This window comes from Panthera onca, chromosome B2 (genome assembly GCF_046562875.1).
Source record: "Panthera onca isolate mPanOnc1 chromosome B2, mPanOnc1 haplotype 2, whole genome shotgun sequence".
Taxonomy (NCBI): domain Eukaryota; kingdom Metazoa; phylum Chordata; class Mammalia; order Carnivora; family Felidae; genus Panthera; species Panthera onca.
The window spans coordinates 46890382-46913844 of NC_138343.1; the positions used below are offsets into that span (position 1 = coordinate 46890382).

Sequence of the window (23463 nt, forward strand, 5' to 3'; positions counted from 1 at the left end):
CTGGGTGGTTCAGTTCATTGGGCATTTGACTGTTGATTTGGGCTCAGGTCACATTCTCATGGTTTGTGAGTTCAAGCCCCACATTGGGCTCTGCACTAGCAGTGAGCGTGAAGCCTGCTTGGGATTCTCTCTTCCCCTTTCTCTGCCCCTCCCTTGCTCACACACATTCTATTTCTAAAAAAATAAAAATAAATTTAAAATAAAAAGAAATAAACTTTAATTTTAAAAAAGCTTCTCAAAGAAAAAGCCAATGTCTCTCATGTCATATGAGTTTAACTAATTCCTTTTTATGTAACATGTATGTAACTGCTATTGGCATTCAAGAATTTAGCACCCTATTCTGGATCACTCATTTTTTTGACCACGGAAGTTGAAAAACATTCATATTTCTCAGAGTATAGTCTTAACCACAAAATTATAAAGTGACTATCATTTTTACAGAGATCAACCAGTCTCCCTTCAAAAGAAGCCAGGAACAGGAAATGTATGGTTGATTATAAATATAATGTTTTGCATAAAAATCTCACCCTTAATATTGTCTTTATAGAACTTATTGCTTTCTTCCACAGTACTAAAACCAGCGTACTGGCGGATGGTCCAGGGCCTAAAGGTGTACATGGTGGGATACGGTCCACGTGTGAATGGCTTCACTCCTGGAAGTTCTTCAGGTAAGTCATTGGTATCCCTGCTAGAATATAAGGGTTTTATGGAGATCCCCTCTGGAGTATGCCATATCAGGTCTTCTGGGTTTTTGCCTTTCAACTGCTTTTTGGCCAGGGCAGCCCATTCTGGATGAAGGGGTTGTTGCTGGTGCAGAAGTCCCCGCCATATAAGCCTGGATCCTGATGACTCTTTGAGCTGCTTCAGGTGATGAGGTGAAAGCAAAAGAAGCCAAGTCTTAGCCCTCAACATGATGGAGCATGGAAAACACCTAAAAGGAACACGAACTGGCCTAGAAAAAGAAGTACAGTATATATGTGTTTACAAAAGCCAAATGGGAACTATTGGTGAGAAGGGAAAAAAAGGCATTTTAGTATGATTTCATCTCTTCTTTCCTGCTTCCTATACCTGATAATTCGTAACGTTGGATCCTTTTCTCCACAATTACTATCATTGTTCTAGTCTTCTAACTCAATACTTTGTTAGCTGGTTTTACTGGCCAGTCTTAGGGTCTCTAATCCATTCTACACACTGACACCAATGCAAATATGGTCATGTCACACTTCACTTGGGATTTTTCAAAGGTTCTGCATTATTTAGAGGATAACATACAGCCTCCTGATTTCTTCATTGAAAACATTTTTCACATCTACTTTATGACACTCATTGTGTTGGGTGCTGGAGATAATAGTGGAGAACAAGAGAAATAGGCATTCAAGGTCTCTATGCCCTGATCACTGCTTACTTCTCAGACTCATCACTCTTCCAGAAATACTGGATAACCTATAGCTCCCTGCTTGTATCAAAGTTCCGTGATTTGCTCTTGCTCTTCCATCTACCTAGAATGTTCTTCTTTGGCTAATCTGGCTAAGGCATCATCTCCAATACGCAGGGCTTTCTACATGCCAGGCACTGCTACAAGGGCTTTACACAGAGTAGCAATTTTCATCCTCACAACACCACCAAGATAGGTACTAATGTTATCCCCATTTTACAGATGAGAAAACTGAGACACAGAAGAGCCAGCATTTAAACCTAGGCAGCACTAGGTTTCAAAGTCCTAGCATTTAAATAATATATTCAAAGGTTTTCCCTGAACTCACATGCTGGGCTAAATGACCTCTTCAGTATTCCATACCACAGCACTGTTTCTCTCTTTAGACATCTGTCATCTCCCACACTACAACATATTAAAATACTGTTTTTAACTTTTATATAAAATATATTAAGGTGTATAAAATTATACACATATATACATATTTCTCTGCTAATTTATTAACTGACCCAACATTAGAGCTGTATATTCCTAATAACTAGCACAGTCTTACACTAAGTGACTAAGTCTGATTTCACCATTTTACACATAGAAATTAAGATCCTCCAGAGAAATAAATGAGTAAAGAAATTGGATCAAAATTCCACTGTTCATCTGAATTACGTAAATACTTGCTAGAGTCATACAGCTTCAACATATAGAGCCTAGTATTTTAAAAGGTTTGGGGATGCAAATGTTATTAATATATTCATCATGCTCTATAATGTATAAAGTAACAAGTAAAGTGAACTTAAAACTCTATTTTCTATACCATCTCTTACCTATCAATTTAATGAACCTTAAAGGAAAATAAGAATACTCAACATTTGTTAGAGGGTTGTGAAACAAAAGAGAAACCACTGGTGGGAATATAAACTGCTTTAATTACTTTGGAAAGCAAATTGGCAATATGCACAAAAAGTGTCAGGACTGATTATGCCATTCCACTGAGGAACAACACTCCTAGGAAAGTTACCATATAAAAATGCATGTTTCCTATAGTTTTATTTGTAATAAAGAAAATTTAGAAACATCTTCAATGTCTAACAATGTAGGAATAAGTGAATAATAGTATATACAAGTGATAGAATTTTACATAGCTATTAAAATATATTTAGAAAAACGGGGCGCCTGGGTGGCGCAGTCGGTTAAGTATCCGACTTCAGCCAGGTCACGATCTCGCGGTCTGTGAGTTCGAGCCCCGCGTCAGCCTCTGGGCTGATGGCTCGGAGCCTGGAGCCTGTTTCCGATTCTGTGTCTCCCTCTCTCTCTGCCCCTCCCCCGTTCATGCTCTGTCTCTCTCTGTCCCAAAAATAAATAAAAAACGTTGAAAAAAAAAAAAAAAAGAAAATGGACAAAACCAATTTTTAATGTCAGAAGTCAGAAGAGTGGTTACTCATGGCAGCTAGTGCAGAAAGCGAACAAAAGAGGTGCTTTGGGGTGATGGTCTTGCTCTGAATGCTGATTATATAGATGTATTCGGTTTGTGGAAATTCATCAAATTGTACAATTATATGCACTTATATATACGTAATATACTATTATACATAAGTCAAATTTAAAATATGTTATGCAGTTTCTTTAAAAAGGAGACAGGCTCAAAAAGTATTAAGTGAGGGGTGCCTGGGTGGCTCAGTTGGTTAAGCGTCTGACTTGGCTCAGGTCATGATCTCACGGTTCATGAGTTCGAGCCCTGCATGGGGTTCTGTGCTGACAGCTCAGAGTCTGGATGGAGCCTGCTTTGGATTCTGGGTCTCCCTCTCTCTCTGCTCCTCCCCCACTCACGTTCTGTCTCTCAAAAATAAATAAACGTTAAAAAAAATCTTTTAAAAAAAAGTATTAAGTGAAAGAATCAGGATAAAACATTGTAAATGCAGTATGTTCAACTGGGTACAAAGTACACAGAACAAAATGTAAAAAGAAATACAACAAAACGATTCCCTTTATTCTTTTAAAGCTACTATGATTTTTACTCTATTATATCCATGGGGTCCTTGTCATCCATCTTCTTGCAAGCATAATGCAAGCATAAACTACATGTACTAGCTTAAAAATAGGTGAGAGAAATAATTTATAACTGAAACATTACAGCAATGACATAAAAGGTAATTTGAAAACTGCCTGATATGAGATTGTAGACAAAATATATCACGCTCACTTGCCTAAAATACTGGTTCTCCAAACCTGGACAAATGATAGGAAAGAGCCCTCTATTTAGTGACTTCCAGAAAATCACATGGCAAATTCCAGAAAATCAAAGGCTGGAAACAGACATCACAACTACTACTGATGGCAACAGGACTTCTGACCTTTTCTCGCCATAAAGAGGCTTCAAGGATCCAAAGAAAAAACATGTAAAACAAATATAAGTTACTGATGATTACAATATGTTAAAGAGTAATGATGAAGCCCATCCCTACTGACCCTCCCAAAATATGGGTAAAATACCTACCGTTCTGAATCAAATAACTCTCAAGTTCTGTTAATATGTGGTTCCACATTAATACTTTAGGAAAGGCTAACCACCTTCAATCAATGTTCAACCAATTTGGGTTGGAGATGACAAGACACAGCATGCAAATTGTATTTAATATTAGCATAAGTATATCATTAAATATTAGAAAATGATGGGAGAAAATCATCAAGTGATTTAAAACTTTACACACGCTATCCAAGGTTTCCAGCGTCTCAAAGATTGCTCTTTCAAGATAAAACAGAACAAGTTAGTAAACTATAATTTTATGCTAATTTAGACCTCTCTTTCCTATTTCTCCTCTTACCCTTAACTCCACAAGTATACACAAAGTCACTTTCAGTCCTCCACCTTTTACAAACAACCTCACAGTAACAAGAGCTGCAGCCTAGAAGAGAGACAGCTGTGGCGCCCGCGCACCCCTCTGCAATCTTGCAAGCGCCCTCTGCCTAGCGGCATCTCGGGGTTTTGGGGTACCCGGGGGAAGATGGCGACATGGCCCCGGAGGCGAACTAACACCTTCTTTCCGGAAGTACCTCCGAATTCCCACTGATCACGCTGAAGAGAAGTCGGTCGAGACTTCTCAAGAAGAAGAAACCCAAGAAGATAGGGGAGAGCGGGATGCCGTCACAGTGGGAAGGTAAATAAGGAAGTCGGGAGGAGAAAAAGGACAGGCTCAGAGGACAAGGATAAACGGGGAGAGAGGAGTCAGAAGAATGGAGGGCAGTGAAAGGTGACATCCCTAAATACACAGTCTTACTCACGGCCTGCCTGTCTCAGACCTCGGCTGTGAGAGACGGCGGCTGGGCTTCGGACCACCCAGCCCTAGAAGTCAAAGATCCACACAGCTGAGCCCCTCACGGAGCTTGCGCAAAAGTCAGCTGGAGGAGTCAGGTGGTGTAGGCGGACACCGCCCACCCTGCAGCCAATCTCGTCGCGCTCCCGTGGGCGCGCCTCTGATGACGTTGGGGGGGGGGGGGGGCTAGAATGCTCGCCTCTCTACTCCCGGGTTTCCGGTTTCTACCCGCCCACTTCCGGGCCTTGTTGAGTCTCAACGGTTTTGGCGCCAATTGCTGAGAGCTTGGCCTCCTGAAGCATTCAATAGGCACCTTTGGTGAGTAATGAACGCTTTTTATCGGCGGGTGCGTCCAGCTTGCGGAATGAGTTTTGTGGCCAGTGCGATTATGGCAGTCTCCGCGGCTTGTATTTCGGGAGCGTGAGATGATTTTCCAGTGAGAGGGAAATCACTTTTGGGGCCAAGGATTGAACTGTTTGACTGGCGAGGCCGGAGTGAAGCCACGCCTGGCTCCTCAGTTCCTCCTTTCCCCAGTTCATCTTCCTCCTCGTTCGTTTTCCACAATATCCTGCGGCGCATCTTGGGGCGAAGTGCAGCTGTAGAGATTAGTATCTTTGGGCACTAAGGTAACTTCGGTCGGCAGCGTTGCTATCCCGAGGCATTTGTCAGGAGGTAAACATAGAGTATTTTTGTGTTGTGCGAGACTTGGCGCTCGCCCTTTGTGCCTATATAGAGCCCTAGACTGAGAGAGTTGGTTTCCACGAATTTCAGCAAACCGATAAGGAAAACAGGACAGCGTAGGAGGCCTCCCTGTTTCCTACAGAGTAAGGGTAAATTCTTTACTGCAGTATAGTGTCTGGCCGCAAACCACCGTTCCAGTCTTATTTCTGTCCATTACTCCCATACACATTAAAATATCGCTGCATTTTTCCCTGTCCCTGAACAGACCAGTTTCTTTTAAACTGTTCTGCCATCAGGCTTTTGCTGTTTTCTCTCAAATACTTCATTCCTGGTCCTTCTGGCTAAATATTTCAAAATGTAATTCACATGTTACTTTTTTTTTTTTCTGCATAGCATGTAGCATTCTTCCCCCACCCCCACACACATCAATTCGAGTCATTCACTTATTTGTCTTTTCTAGCTTTTTCACATGGTATGCAATTTTATATAGCAATTGTTTTCATATCTGTCCCTACCCACTACCGCTAGGCTGTGGTTTCCTGTGGATCTAAAACGGCAAAATTTATATTCCTTTTACATTTATATTAAAATTTCTATTCTAGTTCCTTTACAATTAGCCCAAAAGTGATAGAAAATTATGACAGTTCTTTATTGAATTCTTACTATGTTCTACGCATTTTACGTATTCTGTACAAAATTTTAGCTTCACAAAAACCTTTAATGTTGGTGCTTTTTAACCTTAACCCATTTTACCAGTGGGGAAATTGAACAACTTTACTTGCCTAAAATTGTACAGCTAGTTAAATGGCAGAGTCAAGATTGGGAACTAGGCCATTTATCCTTATCCCTGACTTGCTCTTGGCAGTGGTTCTCAAGCTGATGTCCATTCCCACCAGGGGACAGTTTTAGTTGTCACAACTTGAGGGGCTGCAAAGAAAGGGTGCTTGCAACTAGAGACCATAACTGCTGCTAAACATCTTACAATGCATCCCCCACAACAAAGAGTTACCCCATCCAAAATGTTGATAGTGCGGAGGTTGAGAAACTTTTTGCGCTATGGTTTAGTGCCTCAAATAGGTATCGATGAAAATGGTGCATCTCCTCTTGCCAGTAGTCAAAGACCAACTTTTATTTATTTATTTATTTATTTATTTATTTATTTACTTTTAATCTGTCACAACTGATTCTTTTGTACAGTACAACCCAAAATTAATTACTAGTCAAACCCGTAGAGTATATAACACCAAGAATGAATGCTAGTAAACTTTGGGTGATATGATATATCAGTGGAAGTTCATGAATTGTAGCAAATGTACCACTCGGGTGTGGGATGTTGGTAGTGGAAGAGGCTGGGGGTAGTGAGTGGTTACAGAGGGTATATGGGTACTCTACATACTTGCTGCTTAATTTTGCTGTGAACCTAAAACGTCTCTAAAAAAGAAAGTGGTGTTTGTTTGTTTGTTTGTTTGTTTTTAATAAATTACTGGGAAAATGACATTTAAAAAGAAAAAACAGCCAATTATTTTATAATCAAGTTCAGCATACATAAAATTGTTGCCAAATTGCAATAAAAGTTTCTAAAGGGATACTGTCAGTTTCTATATTTAAAAGGACTGTCACAGTTTGTGAGTTAAATTTGGAGTAGCAGTAAATTGTATGTTCTTGAATAAAGAATATCAAGAAAAATTGATAAACAGAACCAAACTATACATAAGTGCCAGCTGAAAGTTAGAGACCATAAGAGCCCACAGACTTTTAGAGTGGAGTGGTGTGGTTAGGAGGCATGGAGAACAGGTGGTTCATGCTCTGGGAGGGTGGACGGAGGCAAGCGAGCAGCTCAGGTAGAGGGCATAGTGCGTGCATACTCAAAGTGTGTTCAGGAAATCCTCAAATGTACTAGAGAGAGAGAGAGAGAGTCTTACAAGGAGTAGTGGGAGAAAAATATGGAGCTAGGCAGGGCTAGATTGTTCAGGACTGTAAATGGCATGGTAAAGAGTTTGGGTGTGGTATGCTAGGTATTGGGGAAGGATTTTTTTTTTTTTTTTAACTTGAGAAAATAATTTATTTTGTTCCAGAATTTGGGATCAGAAACAACTTGGTAGGACTGACTCATATCTTTTCCATACAGGATCAGCTGCGGCATATTGATTGGCTCAGGTACATGCCAGGCTGGCAAGTTGGTGCTGGCTGCTTGTTGGGAGTTCAGCTGGGGATTTTGCCTGGGGCTTCAGTTCCTCCCCATGTTAGCCTTCCTTATAGCATGGTAGCTGGGTTCCTAGACCAAATATCCTAAACATGATGAAGTTGAAGCTGCTATTCTTTCCATGTTTAGGCCAGGAAACTGGTACAGAATAATTTCCACCGTATTCTATTGTTCAAACAGTAGAATGCCAGGATTTAAGATAAGGGAACATAGACTCCATCTCTCAATAATTGGAGTGAGAAGGAATTTGCACCATTTTTGACCTATCGGATGAAGTGAGTACTAAATTCCAGCCCTCTCTTGCTCCCTCGCCCAGATACTCTTCAGTGAACAACCTGTACTGCTGTATATATGGCAGCCTTCCAGGAGAGGTCCACAAGTGAAACTCTCACGTGGTTTGGCTTTTTTAAGTAGGGGAAGTATAAGGGCATGGATGACAAGTTGAGAAAACCGGGCATCTCAGGAATATAACGCGAGAGACTAGGTGTAAATCACCACATTGTTCAAGAGCAGGGTAAAGTGTATTTTAACTTCCACGGCTTTTTGTCAACGATCTTACAAGTAGTCCTCAAGTGTAGTTGGTGATTGTTCAATTAATTATGTCTCACTATTTGTGTTAATCTTACTGAAAAAAAGCTTGAAACTCCACCTTTTAAAATTTGAAGAAATAGATTTATCCGAAGTACCTCCTTTATTATCTCTTAATCTGCGTGTATATTTAAACTCTAAAATTTTAAATGGTGACTGATACATATCTAACTGTATATGCCTAGAAAACATATATATGTAATGTATACACACACATATATGTATACCTCATTTTATCACACATTTTATCATACTTCACAGATACTGTGTTCTTTACAGATTGAAGGTTTGGCAATCCTGCATCAGCAAGTCTTTTGACTCCATTTTTCCAACAACATTTGCTCACTTCCTGTCTCTGTTACATTTTGGGAATTCTTGGAATATTTCAAACTTTTCCACTATTATGATATTTGTTTTGGTGATCAGTGATTGACTTGCTGAATGTTCAGATGATGGTTAGCATTTTTCAGCCATAAAGTATGTTTTAATTAAGGTATGTACATTGGTTGTTTTTTTAGACATAATGTTATTGCACACTTACTAGACTACAGTATAATGTAAACATAACTTTTACATCCAAATGAAACCAAAAATTTCATTTGACTCACTTTATTGCAATATTCATTTTATTGCAGTGGTCTAGAACAGAACCTGCAATATCTCCCAGGTATGTCTGCAAACACATTCACACACCCCTCCATGTATACTGTACCTAACTTCTATGCTACCTACTCCTTATGGTCTAATGCAAGAATAAACATCCTATTCCTCTGTTCCTTTTAACAGTGAAAAGTTTGGTGACTTACTAGTTAGTAGATAGGGAAAAGGAGTCATTCTAAATGTTGTCATTGACATCTTCATCCACTTCTGTGCCTGTTTGTAATTTGTGGGAGGACAGGGTAATCAGTATACTTCTGTGCTTTTTTAAAAGGCAAATAGCCCAGGCAGAGTTAGAGCTTAAATCCTTATGAGTGAATTTTCCACCTGAATTTCCACAACATAGATTCATAATATGATCCTAAAGATTATCTCCTTTCATAAGGAGAATGGAGAATATCTGTGACTAGAGTAAGACAATTTAATACCTTATATTTCCATTTTCTTGGATCTAAACATGGAGATAATGTTACTGTATTGAGGAAGTATAAAGTAAGAAATGCAAAAGCATTTTCACATAATTTTGTAAAGCCATAAAAATGGAAGATATTTGTAAGAATGAAATTGAATTAGACACACTTACTTTAATAATAACTGATGTTTGTTTTGAAATATGTTTAAATGTTCTAAAAACAATACTGTCCCAAAACTTTCATTACGATTTTTTTTTTTAAATTTTTTTTTTCAACGTTTTTTATTTATTTTTGGGACAGAGAGAGACATAGCATGAACGGGGGAGGGGCAGAGAGAGAGGGAGACACAGAATCGGAAACAGGCTCCAGGCTCCGAGCCATCAGCCCAGAGCCTGACGCGGGGCTCGAACTCACGGACCCGCGAGATCGTGACCTGGCTGAAGTCGGACGCTTAACCGACTGCGCCACCCAGGCGCCCCCATTACGATTTTTTTAAAGCAAATTTGGAACATGTATAGGTAGCTCTTTTTAACAAAATTTGTTATGTAGGCTTAAGCTTTTCTGTGTCCTTTTATCTTTCCAGACTTTTTGTTATGATTGTTCTGTTTAATCAAGATGTCTAAAAAAGCAGGGGCTTCCAAGAAAAGATCTCAACAGTTAAAAAAAAACCCAAAACGAAAAACTGATGATGAAGAAGTGGAGTTACCAGAGAGAAAGGTAATGAAAATACTGAGTTTATCATTTAGAACTTTGTGATTGAAAGTATCATCTGTTCTATGTGAAGGAATATGTGAAGACTAAAGGGCAGTTTTACTACAAATTGTAGTAATTCATATTATGTGGGAGCTGTTGCAATATGATTTGTAAAAGTTCTCAGATGAAAATTATGTATTTCAATTTCCAAAGATATTGATCAGAGAATTATTTGCAGGAAGGGGTAATGGGGCATTGCTAAGGTTTAAATGTGAAGACTAGGAATAAAGTGTATAGAGATTCTATGTTAAAAGGAAAATCTGTGAGTTAGGAGAAGATATATTTATAATCATAGAGAAAAATTACTTTGGGAGAAATTAGCTTCTGTCTACCATCATTGTGCCCCTCTCTTCCAAAATTTTTATTATAAAATAATTTTAAAAATGTATTTTTCCCTGTTTTTTTGTAGGTGAAGTATATAACACTATTTCACAGGCAAAATGACTAACAATTTCTTTAAAACATTCTTTGACATTGTATGGAATTCTGCTGTACATTATCACCATTGTCCAGGAATTGCTTTAGTATATCTGCTGCCTGTGATAAATACACACTCTTGTTCTGCAGAAGTGGCAATCTACTTTTTTCCATCTTGTCGGAAGATATATGGATACTCTTCGACGTACATGACAAATATATATCAAAAACGCTATCTTTTTACCTGATGCTTAATTATGTGTGCATGTGTTTTTTCCTTTAGGTTAGAAACACAGCAAAAAATAAAAATCCAAAGCATCTGCCTTCTGAAGGTATTTATTTTCTCTAGCTTATTTAACTTGTCTGTCGGTCTCAATACTATCTGTATTCATGAAAAAATTCTCAGCATCTTGTTTATGAGTTCTGGAAAAGATAGTGATAAACAGCTGCATTCTCATTTTTGCAAGAATAAGTAGTACTTGTTAGTTATTTTCTTCAACTGAAATTTTACTTACCACCTCTAGCAAAATATTGTGTAGGATTCTAAATTGACAGGAACTAGAAAAAACCGGTGTCCCATAGTCTGAATTATTACTGATTTGTGACATGGAGACACATGATTTCTCTACTGATTTCTCTTTAAAACAGATATGCTTCTGTCCTACCACCATTGTATAGATTAGTTTGGAGCTACTGTCCAATTTTGTTTGGAGTAAATTAGTTTGGAGCAGTCATCTTTACTTAAGCATCACTTCTTTGAGGAATTCCCTCCGTCTTCTCACCAAGACCAAGCTAGGTCCTCTGGTTTTATATTACTGTAGTGCACATAGTACATAGAACTTTTTCTTTTGTAATGTTTTGCATACTTCTAATTATAATTATTTTATCTCCCTTCTCTCCAGAACTAATCTTCAGAGGAGCCAGTAGCATATCTCCTTTGTTTATCCCTTATAAGTAGAACAACATCAACAACCTAGGAGACCCTGAATATTTTGTTCCAGTTGCCATTCAACATTTGGTAGAAATAGCTTTCTAGTCTTCTCAATGAAGCTCTTTAATTTATATCATTTCTGGGAACCAGACTTTTATATTGAATCCTAATAAGTGTAGCCTGGTTCTTCATTTAGAATTGTCTTGGGTTTGCATCTGCAATGTCAGCTACTAATATTTTAGCTAACATAATAATAGCATATTCATATTTGACACTTGACATATTATGGCTGTGCAATAAAAAAGCAGTTAAACGATTCCTGCAGTTTTATAATATTTTGGTTCTTGTAATTCTATTAGCTTTTTAAAGTAAATTTATACTTGAAACTCTTCCTAAGTAAAAACATAAAACTTTGAGATTGACCAGAGTCTCTTTTCTCACCAGTAACAGGACAAACAGAGCATACTAATCTAAAACGGGTAAAGGTAGCATTCAACAAGAGAAAAACCTGGCAGCCTCTTTCAAAGAGGAGCAGAGAGCATTTACAAGCTATGATGGAATCAGTAATAATGTAAGTATGAAATTTTTTCACTCCTGATTTGTACTCAAATGTTTCCTACAAACGGTATCCTTTTAACTGTCATTATTTGTTTTATGGTGGTAGGGTATTTTTCTCTTTCAGAAGAAGATACACGTAATGTCTTGTGATGCTATTAGCCTTAAGCAAGAAGTCTTTATTAATTTCAGAAGCTTATCATTCCATCAAAGAAAGAAAAACAAAGCCTATGTGGCATAACTTGCTATTTGTAAACTTTAAAGTTGTTCCCTCACTAGGGATATTTAGGAAGAAGTTGAGTTGAATTGGCACTATATGTAAGCTACCATCATGCTAAAGGGGATATAAAGATGGATTCTGCCATCAAGAAACTGAACTCATCTAAATTAATTACAATAATAAAATGTAATAAAAAGAATTTTGATTCTATCTCTGCTTAAAATGTATTTAACATAAGATAAAAAGTGATTGATTCTTCCTGGCTAGTAAGAGACACATGAAAGAAATCAGAGAGAAAAAAGTAAACATTGTATTAGTTGTATTTCAAACTACTACTTATTCAATATCTTTTTTCTTTTCCAGAACAATTTTGAGTAACAATATTAGAGAACATGAACAAGTTCAGTATCATCTTAACTATCTAAAGAAAAGGTAATATAGTTATGCAATAGAAAATTGTTAGAACATAATTAGTAAAAATCTGATCTGTTCCTATGTTACCAGAACAGACATTTGTGGGATATAAAGTTTTTCTTTCATACTGGGTTTTCGTTGTTGTTGTTGTTTTTGCTTCTATTGTTTTAAGAAGATGAACAATTTGGAAATGTATATTCTAAACTGCTGCTGCATGCAATTCTGAAGTTAAGAGAATTTATTAAGAAGAGTCTGAAAATCACAAAATGCCTACTTCTACAGTTCCTTGTTTTGTATTGGGATTTGAAAAAATATTTTGTCAATTTTAACTCCCTTCATGTTGAGCAATTCGAAGTTAACAGTTTACCGTTCTTATCTGGTATTTTTTGGAAGATGAGTTTTGGTTTCCACTCTTGTTAAAACCCTACAAATCTTAAGTTGTAGGGTTTTGGAGAATGCCAAAATGCTGCTGCTAGGTAAAAGCAACCAAATTTAGATTTTCCTCCTTGATTTCTTCCTCGAATTCAAGAATCAAATCTAGGAAAGCTGTATTGCTCCCTGCTACAAGTGAGGGTAGTAATAGGTTAGTTTCTATTGGTGATCTAATCAACCTGGTTTGAAGGAGGCTTTCTTAGCCTTGTTTTGTTAATTTTTTTCTGTTTTTAATTTGTTTTTTTATCTTTTTGTTTTTAATTTGTTCTTTAATTTTTTTCCTTTATATATTTAGAAAGGATTTCTTAACTTTAATATTGAATAGTATTTATGATGATAGTACTTTTGACAAAGCACTCTATTTTTTGAATGTTTATTTATTTTTGAGAGAAAGAGAGACATAGCGGGAGAGCGTCAGAGAGAAGTAGACACAGAATCCAGAGCAGGCTCCAGGCTCTGAGCTGTCAGCACAGAGTGTAACACTGGGCTCGAACTCATGAAACACAAGATCATGACCTGAGCCAAAGTCAGACACTTAACCAGTTGAACCACCCAGGCGCCTCTGAACAAAGCACTTTAATCTTAATGTTTTATTTGCCTTAAACTCTATGGCACTCACTTATCTTCAAAGCCGTTGTTAGAGTAACTGATATAGAAGTTCTTTTTCATTGGTTACATTGTCTGAGACAACTGAAATATAGCATCCAGGGTCATAATTATGACTTACAGAGTAGTGTTCCATCTTTTATCCAACAATCACAATAACCGATAGAATTATGTGCTATAATAGTCCAGGAAACACTTTCAGAAGATACAAGGAAAGTTTTACTTTAAAATATGTATAAATGAAATTGTATAAAAATTAAATTGTATAAATAAATGTATATAATACAATTAATTGTTAAATATGTAAAATAGAATTTTTTCCTTTTGTGAAGCAGCTTAAGTGCCCTATGATTTGAGATAAATCTTAATAAATTGAAAGGTTTAAAGATGATGTCTTGGCTTTTTATGGGTGACTCACTGCTAATGTTAGCCACTGTTAATAAAAGAATATTATAGCCCTTGGGAATATGAGGTCAGAGAAGAGATGGCAACAGTACTTCAAACAGAACAAAACCAAAAATAATGGTACTAAAAAAGTAAATATAATTATGTTTTTATTTTATCCCTAAGATTGCTACAACTGTGTGAAAATCTTAAAGTCCCTCCCAAAAAGCTGAAAGATTTAACTAATGTGTCAAGTCTACTGAAAATGGAAAGGGCAGAGCACAGAGCTAATGAAGAAGGTCTGGCATTATTGCAGGTATGATATTTGAACAGGGAGTCCGTAATTAGAGAGTTAGGAGAAAGGGGAAGAAAACAAGAAATTTTTTTAATTATCATGATATTCTCTGAGTAATGAATACTGATATTAGAACAAGTAATTCATTAAATTATTATTATTATTTTTATTATTATTAGTCAAAGCAGAAACTTTGCCTAAACTTTGGGCCTCTAAAGTTAAAAGTACTTCTAATATATTAATGATTAGCAATTCTGTTTTTTTTATCTGACTTTAACTGAACTACTATTTTGGATTATCAAATTACAGGAGGTCATCACTAAATGCTATAGAATTTCAAAACATATTAGTTTTTCCATTCTGTATATGGTACTTATTGACAAGAAGAGCATGGTCATCATTATTATTGTTGTTTATTATCATTATAGCTAACATGTAATGAGGGCTCTCTATGTTCTAGGCACTACTCTAGGCACTTATAGTTATATCCCTTAATTCTAAAAATGACTTAAAGAGGTCTATGCCATGTGATCTCATTTTACAAATGTGAAAAATGGAGACATCCAATACTTTTAGCTAAAACTTACACATATTGCTTCAAGTTATGATGTAGACCTTAGCCCAACTTCAAATTCTGATTCTTGATCATTTTCTTGTAGAAGGTAATGGGAGATAACATTGGGTATCATGATTAACTTCAGACTTTTAATTAGTCGATATTTGAACATTTAAGAAAAGCAAACTTAGGGGGCTTATTAAATAGTTAGACGTTATATCCCTTAGCCACTTCAGAGCAGTTCGTGGGTAATGGCGCATAGGTCTTTGTTAGCAATTCAGAAAATACAGTTTGGGTGGTAGTTTATGCAAGGAATGTGCATGTCCAAGGATTTCTAATAATTCAGAATTCACATTTTATTCTGTTTTTTCCATACAATCAACATTGGATGGATTTGATTCTGAGCAACAAATTTACATATATTATAAATTAATGAAATGTATATAATTTACATATATTATAAATTAATGAATTATATACGTTTTAAATAGAAACTCCACTTCCTTTGTGGTGTGAGATGATAACCAAGTTTTTATCCCACTGTTACTACTTTTTAAGAGTATATTTTCACTACTGATATAGTTCCACCATGTAATGAGCACCTGGATGACATTTATACAGGTTATTTTTTTAATTTCAGCTTTCTTGGCCTATAATCTTAAGATATTTGAAGCGTACATTGTAGTGACTTGATATATGTACACTTTGTGAAAGCATTCATTCCCTCATCTGGTAAATTCACACATCATCACCTCACATGATTTTTTTATTTTGTGTGTGGTAAAAACATTTAAGTTCTCTCAGCAAATTTTAAGTGTACAGTATGGTGTTGTCAGTTATAATCACCTTGTTTCACACTAGGTCGTCACACCTCATTCATCTTATAGCTGAAAATTTGTACCCTTTACTAACCTCTCCCCATTTCCTCCATCCCCCCAGGCCCTGGTAACCACTTTGTTACTCTTTTTTGTGAGTTTGACTTTTTTTTTTTTAAGGTGATTTTAAAGTAAATGATGGCAAATGTTATCTTAACATTTAATATTTGCATAAACCACTTGAAAGTGATCAAACATAGTAAATGATACTGTGATTTTTATAATACTTAGAAGCATTTCTGTTTTACAGCAAAAACTGGACCTCCACATGCCAAAAGGGTAAATAGAGTTAAATGGAAAAAACTGTTTTCTCTGTACTCAGCACCCCTGACACCAAATGCGTGGGTTTTCCACGAAGCACTTTTCCAGTTCTCTGCAGACACCAACTAGGTGTCCTACAATTTCATTCAATTCTGACACTATCTGAAATTAGTACAGACCCCACAGGTTAAGGGCTCAGTATCACAAGACTGCCCCCCACTTCAGATGACAGTTGCCATCCACTCCTGTACTTCTGACCAACCAAGTACAAATCAGGTATTGCCATGACCCTCTCCTCACTTTCAGTAATTTGCTAGAACAGCTTACAGAATTCAGGAAGTCACTTTACTTACTATTACCCGTTCATTATAAAGGATACATTCAAGAACAGCTAAATGGAAGAGATACGTAGGGCAGGGTATAGGGGAAGGGTGTTGCCCTCCCAGCACCCCAACGTGTTTGCTAACCTAGAAGCTCTCTGAACCCAGTGTTTACAGTTTTTATGGAAGCTTCATCACGTGAGCATAACTGAATCTCCAGCCCCTTTCCCCTTCTCAGGAGATCGAGGAGTGGGGCTAAAAGTTCCAACCCTGTACTGACATGATGGGTTGCTCTGGCAACCAGACTCTGTCCTCTCTAAATCATTCATTATTAGCATAAACTCAGGTAAGGTTGAAAGGGGCTTATTATGAATAGAAAAGATGCTACTGTCACCCCAATCACTCAGCAGATTACAAGGATTTTAGAGGCTCTGTGCCAGAAACCAGGGATGAAGACCAAATACATATTTTTTATATCACAACATTACAACAGTCTTGGTTTTGCTTGCTTAATATTCAGTTACTCAATGGAAGCACTGTTGGCATTTTGGTATAAGAGTTCTTCATTGATATAATAGAGCCTTTGAACTAGGAGTTTGTAGGTTTTGTCTGTATCCATCAGTTTTCCGCTGTGTGTCTTAGAACCGCTGCTTTTCCCCACTGTAGCCTAGAGTTATTCTTGATGGTGACTTTCCAAAACCTGTATCAGCTAATGAGTAACAAGTTGAATTCATGCAACAACAGTGTGTTCATTGAGCTCTCTCACTCCGTGATGATACTAGGGAAAAGGCAGTCAGCAAAGTCTTGGAGTGACTCTGAGAAGGTGGTAAAAGATCTGCTGGGCCTTAGTGTTTTAATCTCTGTGGATCTCTGCCTAAGAACAGAACCATAGAATTTCACAACCAAAGTTAACATAAGAAAATATACAAATAAGGACAAAAAATAATCCACAGATAACAAAAGCATACCAAAAACATGTGTTCACAAAACAGATGAACACTAACCTAATTGTCAAGCAAACAAAGAAATTCAGAAAAACTATAGAGGGTATGGAAAAAATGATTAATCAGGATTAGAGATACCAAAAACTGCAGCTACAGAATTCAGGGAAGAATTAAAAGTAAGTAAAAGAAAGAAACCTTTCAGGTGTACAGACTAAATTAGAAGGAGAATTAAACACAACAGATAATGCTTACAATAAACAAAATAAAGATAAAATTTTAAGAATCAAAAAGAAACATGGAAATTTTTAAAGGTATTGAGAAAAAGTGACAAATGTATGAGCTCAGCAAAGAAGATATGGCATAGGTAGGGTAGGAATACCCAAAGAAGATAACCAAAGCAATGCAACAAAATAATTTTTTAATTACAATGGAAATTTGTAGTCCTATTAATACTGTTTTCTGTATTCAGTGCTGTTATTCATTTCCTCTGGGTTGGGTCATATGGTGGCCCCCAAAATGAGATGCCCAAGTCCTAACCCTGGAACCTGCGAATGTGACCTTATTTGGAAAGAGTCTTCCCAGATATAATTAAGGATCTTGAGATCATCCTGGATTATCTTGGGTGGGCCCTCAATCCAAAGACAGTTGTCTAGTAAAGAGACAAAAGTGGCCTTATGCGGAGACGTGGAGGAAATGTCTGTGTGGGAAAAAAAAAAAAAAATGCAGAAATTGGAGTGCTGTAGCCATAGAAGCCAGAAGAACCAAGAGAGGATTCTCCCTTAGATATTCCAGAGGGATCTGGAATCTGCCCTGCCAACACCTTGCTTTGGACATCTGCCTTCAAGAACTGTGAGAGAATAAATTTCTGTTTTAAGCCACCAAGTTTGTGTTTGTTATGGCAGGAAGGGAATACATGCACCTTACATATAGTGGTATTGGACAGCACTCTTCAAAATCCAAAAGCCAAGTCACAGGAAATTCAGGGCTGAGGAACAGGTGAAACTTGACCAGCAAATGCTAGAAAGCAAACTCTCTAGTTTCTAGTACAAGTAAACTGGAAGTAACCAAAAAAATTGGAGTGGAAAACAAGAGATGAAAAGAGTCTTCCTTCATATGCACTTATTATAATGACCAGAATCTAGAACATGGAAAACAATAAATGCAGACAAGGATGTGGAGCAACAGAACTCTAGCTGGTGGGAATGCTAAATGGTATAGCACTTGGGAATACGGTTTGGCAGCGTCTTAAACAAAATGAAACCTACTCTTACCACACAATCCAGCAGTCACGCTCCTTGGTATATTGCATATGGGTGTTTGTGGTAGCTTTTATTCATAATTGCCAAAAGTTGGAAAAGTCCAAAGTGTCCTTCAGTAGGCAAATGGATAAACTGTGGCACATCAGACAATGTTATTCACCACTAAAAAGAAATGAGCTATTAAGCCCTAATGAGACATGGAGGAACCTTAAATGCATATTATAAAAGAAACCAAACTGAAAAGGCTACACATACTGTATTATTGCAACTATATAACATGACAGTGCTCCAGAAGTGGGAAAACTGGAGAATAGAAAGATGAGTGATTGCCAGGTTTGTGTGGTGGGGATAGAGATGAACAGGCAAAGCACAGATTTTTAGGCCATCAGTCCTGGGGCTCTGCCACATTTGCACGGATCTTCCAGGATCTCTGATTGTAGCAGTTTTGCCTAGTTTTTGAGGAAATACTCTTGTACATGGGGTATATATATCTCCTTGTTCCAGGGAAATTAAGTTTCCTTACAATGCATTATTATATTGGTAAATTAGTTTCTAGGAAGTCTACTTTTTGAAAGAAAAAAAAAGAAATATACCGGTTTCTTCCAAAAGTGTTTCAGTGTATGAGATATTTTTTTTAAATATGTATATGTATATCAATACCTATTTGGGTTTCAATTAATAATATATTCAGTTTAAAATATTAACTTTTTATTTCGGACTCAGGAGGAAATAGATAAAATACTAGAGACCATAGAGTCAATGACTGGGAGTATTCACAGCCTAAAGAACAAAATTCAAATTCTGACAAGTGAGGTGGAAGAAGAGGAAGAGAAAGTAAAACAGGTAATTGCTTAATAATGTATTGCTAGAGTGTGGATAAAAGTTTTAATGCTTACTTTCCACCAAGACAACTTTTGAATGTAAGAAGAGAGAAATCAGCCTTTTGAAATAATCTGTAGCTTTCTTTTTCAACTTTAGATGTTTCAGATAGATAGTGGGGTACTCTGTCTTCCAGAACTTTCTCAGAAGAGTCTCAAAGCTCCCACACTTCAGGTAAATGCCAATTTACCATATCAACTATGTCACCAGTTATGAATTGCATATATAAAACCATAATATCCTTTTCTTTTTTTTAAACAAATGAAATACATAAGTTTTTAGTAAACATTATTTTTATCATTTGACAAAATGGTTTGAACATCTTTCTTTGTGAGCGTCTTGTAGATCTGTCTCATTCTTGTCATAGCTTTATAACATCCCATTATATGAATATACCATTCCATAATTTGTGAATTACTAAAATGAAGACTATTTGCAATTATTTGCTCAGTACACCCTTATACATACATCTTTACATATTTGTGTGGTCATAAGTGTAGGATAGATTTCTGGAAGTAAATTCCAATAGTTGAGTTTATGCTTCTAAAAATGGCCTATAACTCTTCATAAAATAGTGCTGTGTTATTTGTAGCCAACTATACGCTGGTATCTGCCTTCACAGGTTCCCAGTAGGTATTATAGTGTAAATGTTTATAATAGGGCACCTGGGTGACTCAGTCGGTTAAGTATCCAATTCTTGATTTCAGCTCGGGTCATGATCTCATGATTTGTGAGATCAAGCCCCCTGTCAGGGCGGAGCCTGCTTGGGACTCTTTCTCTCCCTCTTTCTCTGCCCCTCCCCACTCATGCTCATTCCCTCTCTCTCTCTCAAAATAAATAAACTTCAAAAAATAACAATTTTAAATAGGCTTATGTATAATCCATTTAGGGTGAAAGGAGAGGAAATGGGCAGAGGGAAAACAGAATAATACAAATTTGAAAGAGCAGAAATAAGTTGATGGGTACTGAAGTTTGGATGATGGATATATGAGGCTTTGTACCATTTTCTCTAACATACATTTGACATTTCTTACAATAAAAGGTTAAAAACTAATTATATGGGTGAATATGGTCAAAAAGTATAAACTTCCAGTTATGAAATCAATGTGAGGATATAATGTAGAACACAGTAACTAGTCAATAATACTGTACTGTATATTTGAAAGTTGCTAAGAGAGTAAATCTTAGAAGTTCACATCACAGGAAGAATTTGTAGCTATGTATGGTGATAATTGTTAACTAGACTCATTGTGGTGATCGTTTTGCAGAATATACAAATACTACATCATTGTGTTGTATACCTGAAATTAATGTTCTATGTCAATTATATCTCAATTTTTTTTTTAATTTTAAACTAATTCTGTTATACCCACAGAAAGAAATTCTGACGTTAATTCCAAACCATAATGCTCTTCTGAAGGACTTGGATGTTCTCCATAATTCATCCCAGATGAAAAATATGTTAACTTTCATTGAAGAAGCCTATAAGAGACTGGATGCCTCTTAATGAGGTTTTTTTTTTTTAGACTGGTCCATATTAATTTAATGTCTATGAATTTATAAAACTGTTACTTGTGATGATATTGCAGAGGGTGAGTCTTCTTCAGGATGTATTTCCAATGCACACTTAAAATTAGCCTTATAGATCTGTTAGCATCTAATGTCCTAAAAACTGTTTTGAGTAGTTGCCAAAACTGGGAACTCACATTTCTGTTGCTGTATCTCTGGTTATTTGCCTGAAGCCATGAAACAAGGAACAGTCACAATCTAATGATTTACAGTGACTGAATTGAACTCATTTATTGGCTAGTGCAGTGGAAATGTGGTACTGTCATATATAAGGTGTGTGTAGTAGCTGGTACATAGAAACACAATTGTTTGCTAGCATTATTATCCTTTAGCTCATGACTTGCATTTTCTGTGTGGTTATCTGGAACTTGAGAAATCCCCAAATGCCTTAATTCTTTTACATAACTCCCTGGATTTTTGTGGCATAATTAAGATTTGCCAGGTGTCTTTGCCTTTGGAGGTAGCATGACCATATTTCTTTGGTTGGGTTATTGACTAGATGTCGAATATTTTCCACTGTCATCAAAGCATACTTTATCTAAAAGAAACCTAAGCACATTTATCCCTTAAAAGAAAAATCAAACAAAAAACCCTTTCTATAAACCTTTTCTCATTGTAGTAATAAGTATATGTGTGTGTGTGTATATATATATATATATGTGTGTGTGTATATATATATATATGTATATATATATATATATGTATATATATGTGTGTATATATATATATATATATATGAGTAAATTATCATTTGAATATATTAAAAGTCTTTTCTGTACACTACAGTATATTGTCTGATTTGCTTTTATTTATTTGTAAAATAAAATAACAAATAAATGTAATTTCTTGGGGCACCTGGATGGCTCAGTTGTTTCAGTGTCCGACTTTGGCTCAGGTCATAATCTCACAGCTCATGACTTTGAGCCCCACATAGGGCTCTGTGCTGACAGTTCAGAGGCTGGAGCCTGCTTCACATTCTGTGTCTCCCTCTCTCTCTGCCCCTTTCCCACTCATGCTCTGTTTTTTTCTCTTTGTCGAAAATAAATAAACAGTAAAAAATTTTTTTAAAATAACTGCAATTTCTCATTAATTTTCTTTCTAGCCTAGACGATCTTGTCAGTTAAGGTAGAAGGTGCCATAACTGTGTTGATACCCTCCAGGCAGAAACACAACCTTAGTTAAACAAGTTCCAACTAAAGCTCATTGCAGTAAGGGAGACCACACTGTCATGTGGAACCCTAGGGAGCTTTAGTGAAAGAGTCAAAAGCAATATCCTTTTAGGAAATAATGGTCAAGGAGAACATTAATAGATCTTAGAGGAAGTCTTCAAGAAAGGAAACCTGCGGTGCAGCGTTTAAAGAAAACATTTCGCTATACTTGGGACTGCCTGCTAAGTGCCAGGCAAAGGAACTAAAAGTACAAGGTAATACAAAATCTGTAAAGCCCCTCACTTGGAAACTTGGAACTTTTGTTTTTAGAGTGACAAATAGAGCCCCAACTTACAGATCTTTCTCATTAATCACGATGTTTATAATAGCTTTTGATGGGAAAGACGAGTTAATTAAATGTCTGCTATTTATCTCAGAGCATCCATTCAAGGTTATTGCATGTCTGCTGGAATTTTTATTCACCATTTTTACTGAGTAATCAGTTCTTCACCATGCATGAACTGGTCATATTACCCTCTTACAGCTTTGAAAAGTATGTGATCTAATTTTGAGAGGTCTACAGTATCTTCTGGCACGTGGCAGGCAATCGAAAACATACACAATATTTTCTTCGAAGACTAAATTTTGGTACACCCTTTGTGACGAATTCAAGAGTTAATCACAGACCCAAATAAAAGTAAAATTTAACTGTGTGGGGTCCCAATAATTCAGATGACTGTCCTATGTAGTATCCTCACTCAGGTAAGTTTTCATATGCACAGACCATGACAGCTATGGAACACTTCCTCTCCACAAGTGGAGAGTGCCACTTGCCACAAACTTTCAAGGCTAAAACATATATTTTGGAATGGCAGATAGTGTTCATATATAGCATAAAAGAAGCAAGGTAAACTATGATTTGGAAGGTGAATGGGTAGCCTATACAGATATGTGGCAGAACTTAGTGCACTGTCATTTAAAATTCCTATCTTATAGGAGCCCTTCTATCTTCCTCAACTTTCAGTTGGGCATATGTTTAACAAACAAGTTTTGTTTAAATATGACTCACCTGCACTGGAACCTAAAATTATAGGATTTACTTTCTTTATTTGGTTGGATAGAATTTCCTGGCATTCTCAACCAAAAGATAAATGCAGGTGCACCTGTCAAAATTAGTATGTGAATCGTTCAGGTTGGCTTAGTTTTCAAACAAAAGTCTTCTAAATCCTCTCATGTTTCACTCATTGTCAAGAAATACTCAACTTTGAGGAAGGGAGAGGAGAGAAGGAAAAGAGCAGAGAGAAGTTCAAATTTCCCATTTGGGCTTCATCATGTACAAAGTAACTTGAGCCATTTTTGT

At 36.6% G+C, this 23463-nt stretch overlaps 2 protein-coding genes across 15 annotated transcripts in view; one reads left to right on the forward strand and one right to left on the reverse strand.

Annotated features, from left to right (window-relative positions):
* The window catches only part of MMUT (methylmalonyl-CoA mutase), a 38557-nt gene extending 33720 nt beyond the window's left edge, over positions 1–4837 (reverse strand). The window contains exons 1-2 of one of the 3 annotated variants that reach the window (XM_060615693.3): positions 4712–4837; positions 528–952 (exon numbers count right to left, since the gene is read on the reverse strand). In XM_060615693.3, coding sequence (XP_060471676.2) covers positions 528–912 — 385 coding nt within the window. In that variant the 5' untranslated portion in view covers positions 913–952; positions 4712–4837. Of the gene's footprint in view, positions 1–527; positions 953–1763; positions 1841–4707 lie in introns of those variants that run through there. The other 2 variants (XM_060615694.3, XM_078446984.2) reach the window with 2 other exon arrangements.
* CENPQ (centromere protein Q) lies at positions 4467–21591 on the forward strand. Of its 12 annotated transcripts, XM_078446991.1 has the most exons (13): positions 4982–5061; positions 7500–7581; positions 7757–7902; positions 8495–8708; positions 8851–8882; positions 9869–10002; positions 10739–10787; positions 11831–11957; positions 12525–12593; positions 14184–14313; positions 19231–19350; positions 19486–19560; positions 20762–21591. In XM_078446991.1, the coding sequence occupies exons 6-13, from the start codon at positions 9901–9903 to the stop codon at positions 20891–20893; spliced, it is 804 nt and encodes a 267-aa protein (XP_078303117.1). In that variant the 5' UTR covers positions 4982–5061; positions 7500–7581; positions 7757–7902; positions 8495–8708; positions 8851–8882; positions 9869–9900; the 3' UTR covers positions 20894–21591. The 12 variants fall into 12 exon arrangements, with proteins under 12 accessions (XP_078303116.1, XP_078303115.1, XP_078303111.1 ...); XM_078446986.1 differs by lacking the exon at positions 8851–8882; XM_078446988.1 differs by lacking the exon at positions 8851–8882 and having other exon boundaries at positions 7553–7581.
* Positions 21592–23463: the final 1872 nt, after the last annotated feature.

Bases quoted from the DNA above. Each gene is read 5' to 3' on its own strand.
- CENPQ (XM_078446990.1), top strand. From the start codon at position 9,901: ATGTCTAAAAAAGCAGGGGCTTCCAAGAAAAGATCTCAACAGTTAAAA. The intron at 11,958-12,524 runs GTAAGTATGAAA...TTTCTTTTCCAG, and splicing joins ATGATGGAATCAGTAATAAT to AACAATTTTGAGTAACAATA. The intron at 14,314-19,230 runs GTATGATATTTG...TTTCGGACTCAG, and splicing joins AAGGTCTGGCATTATTGCAG to GAGGAAATAGATAAAATACT.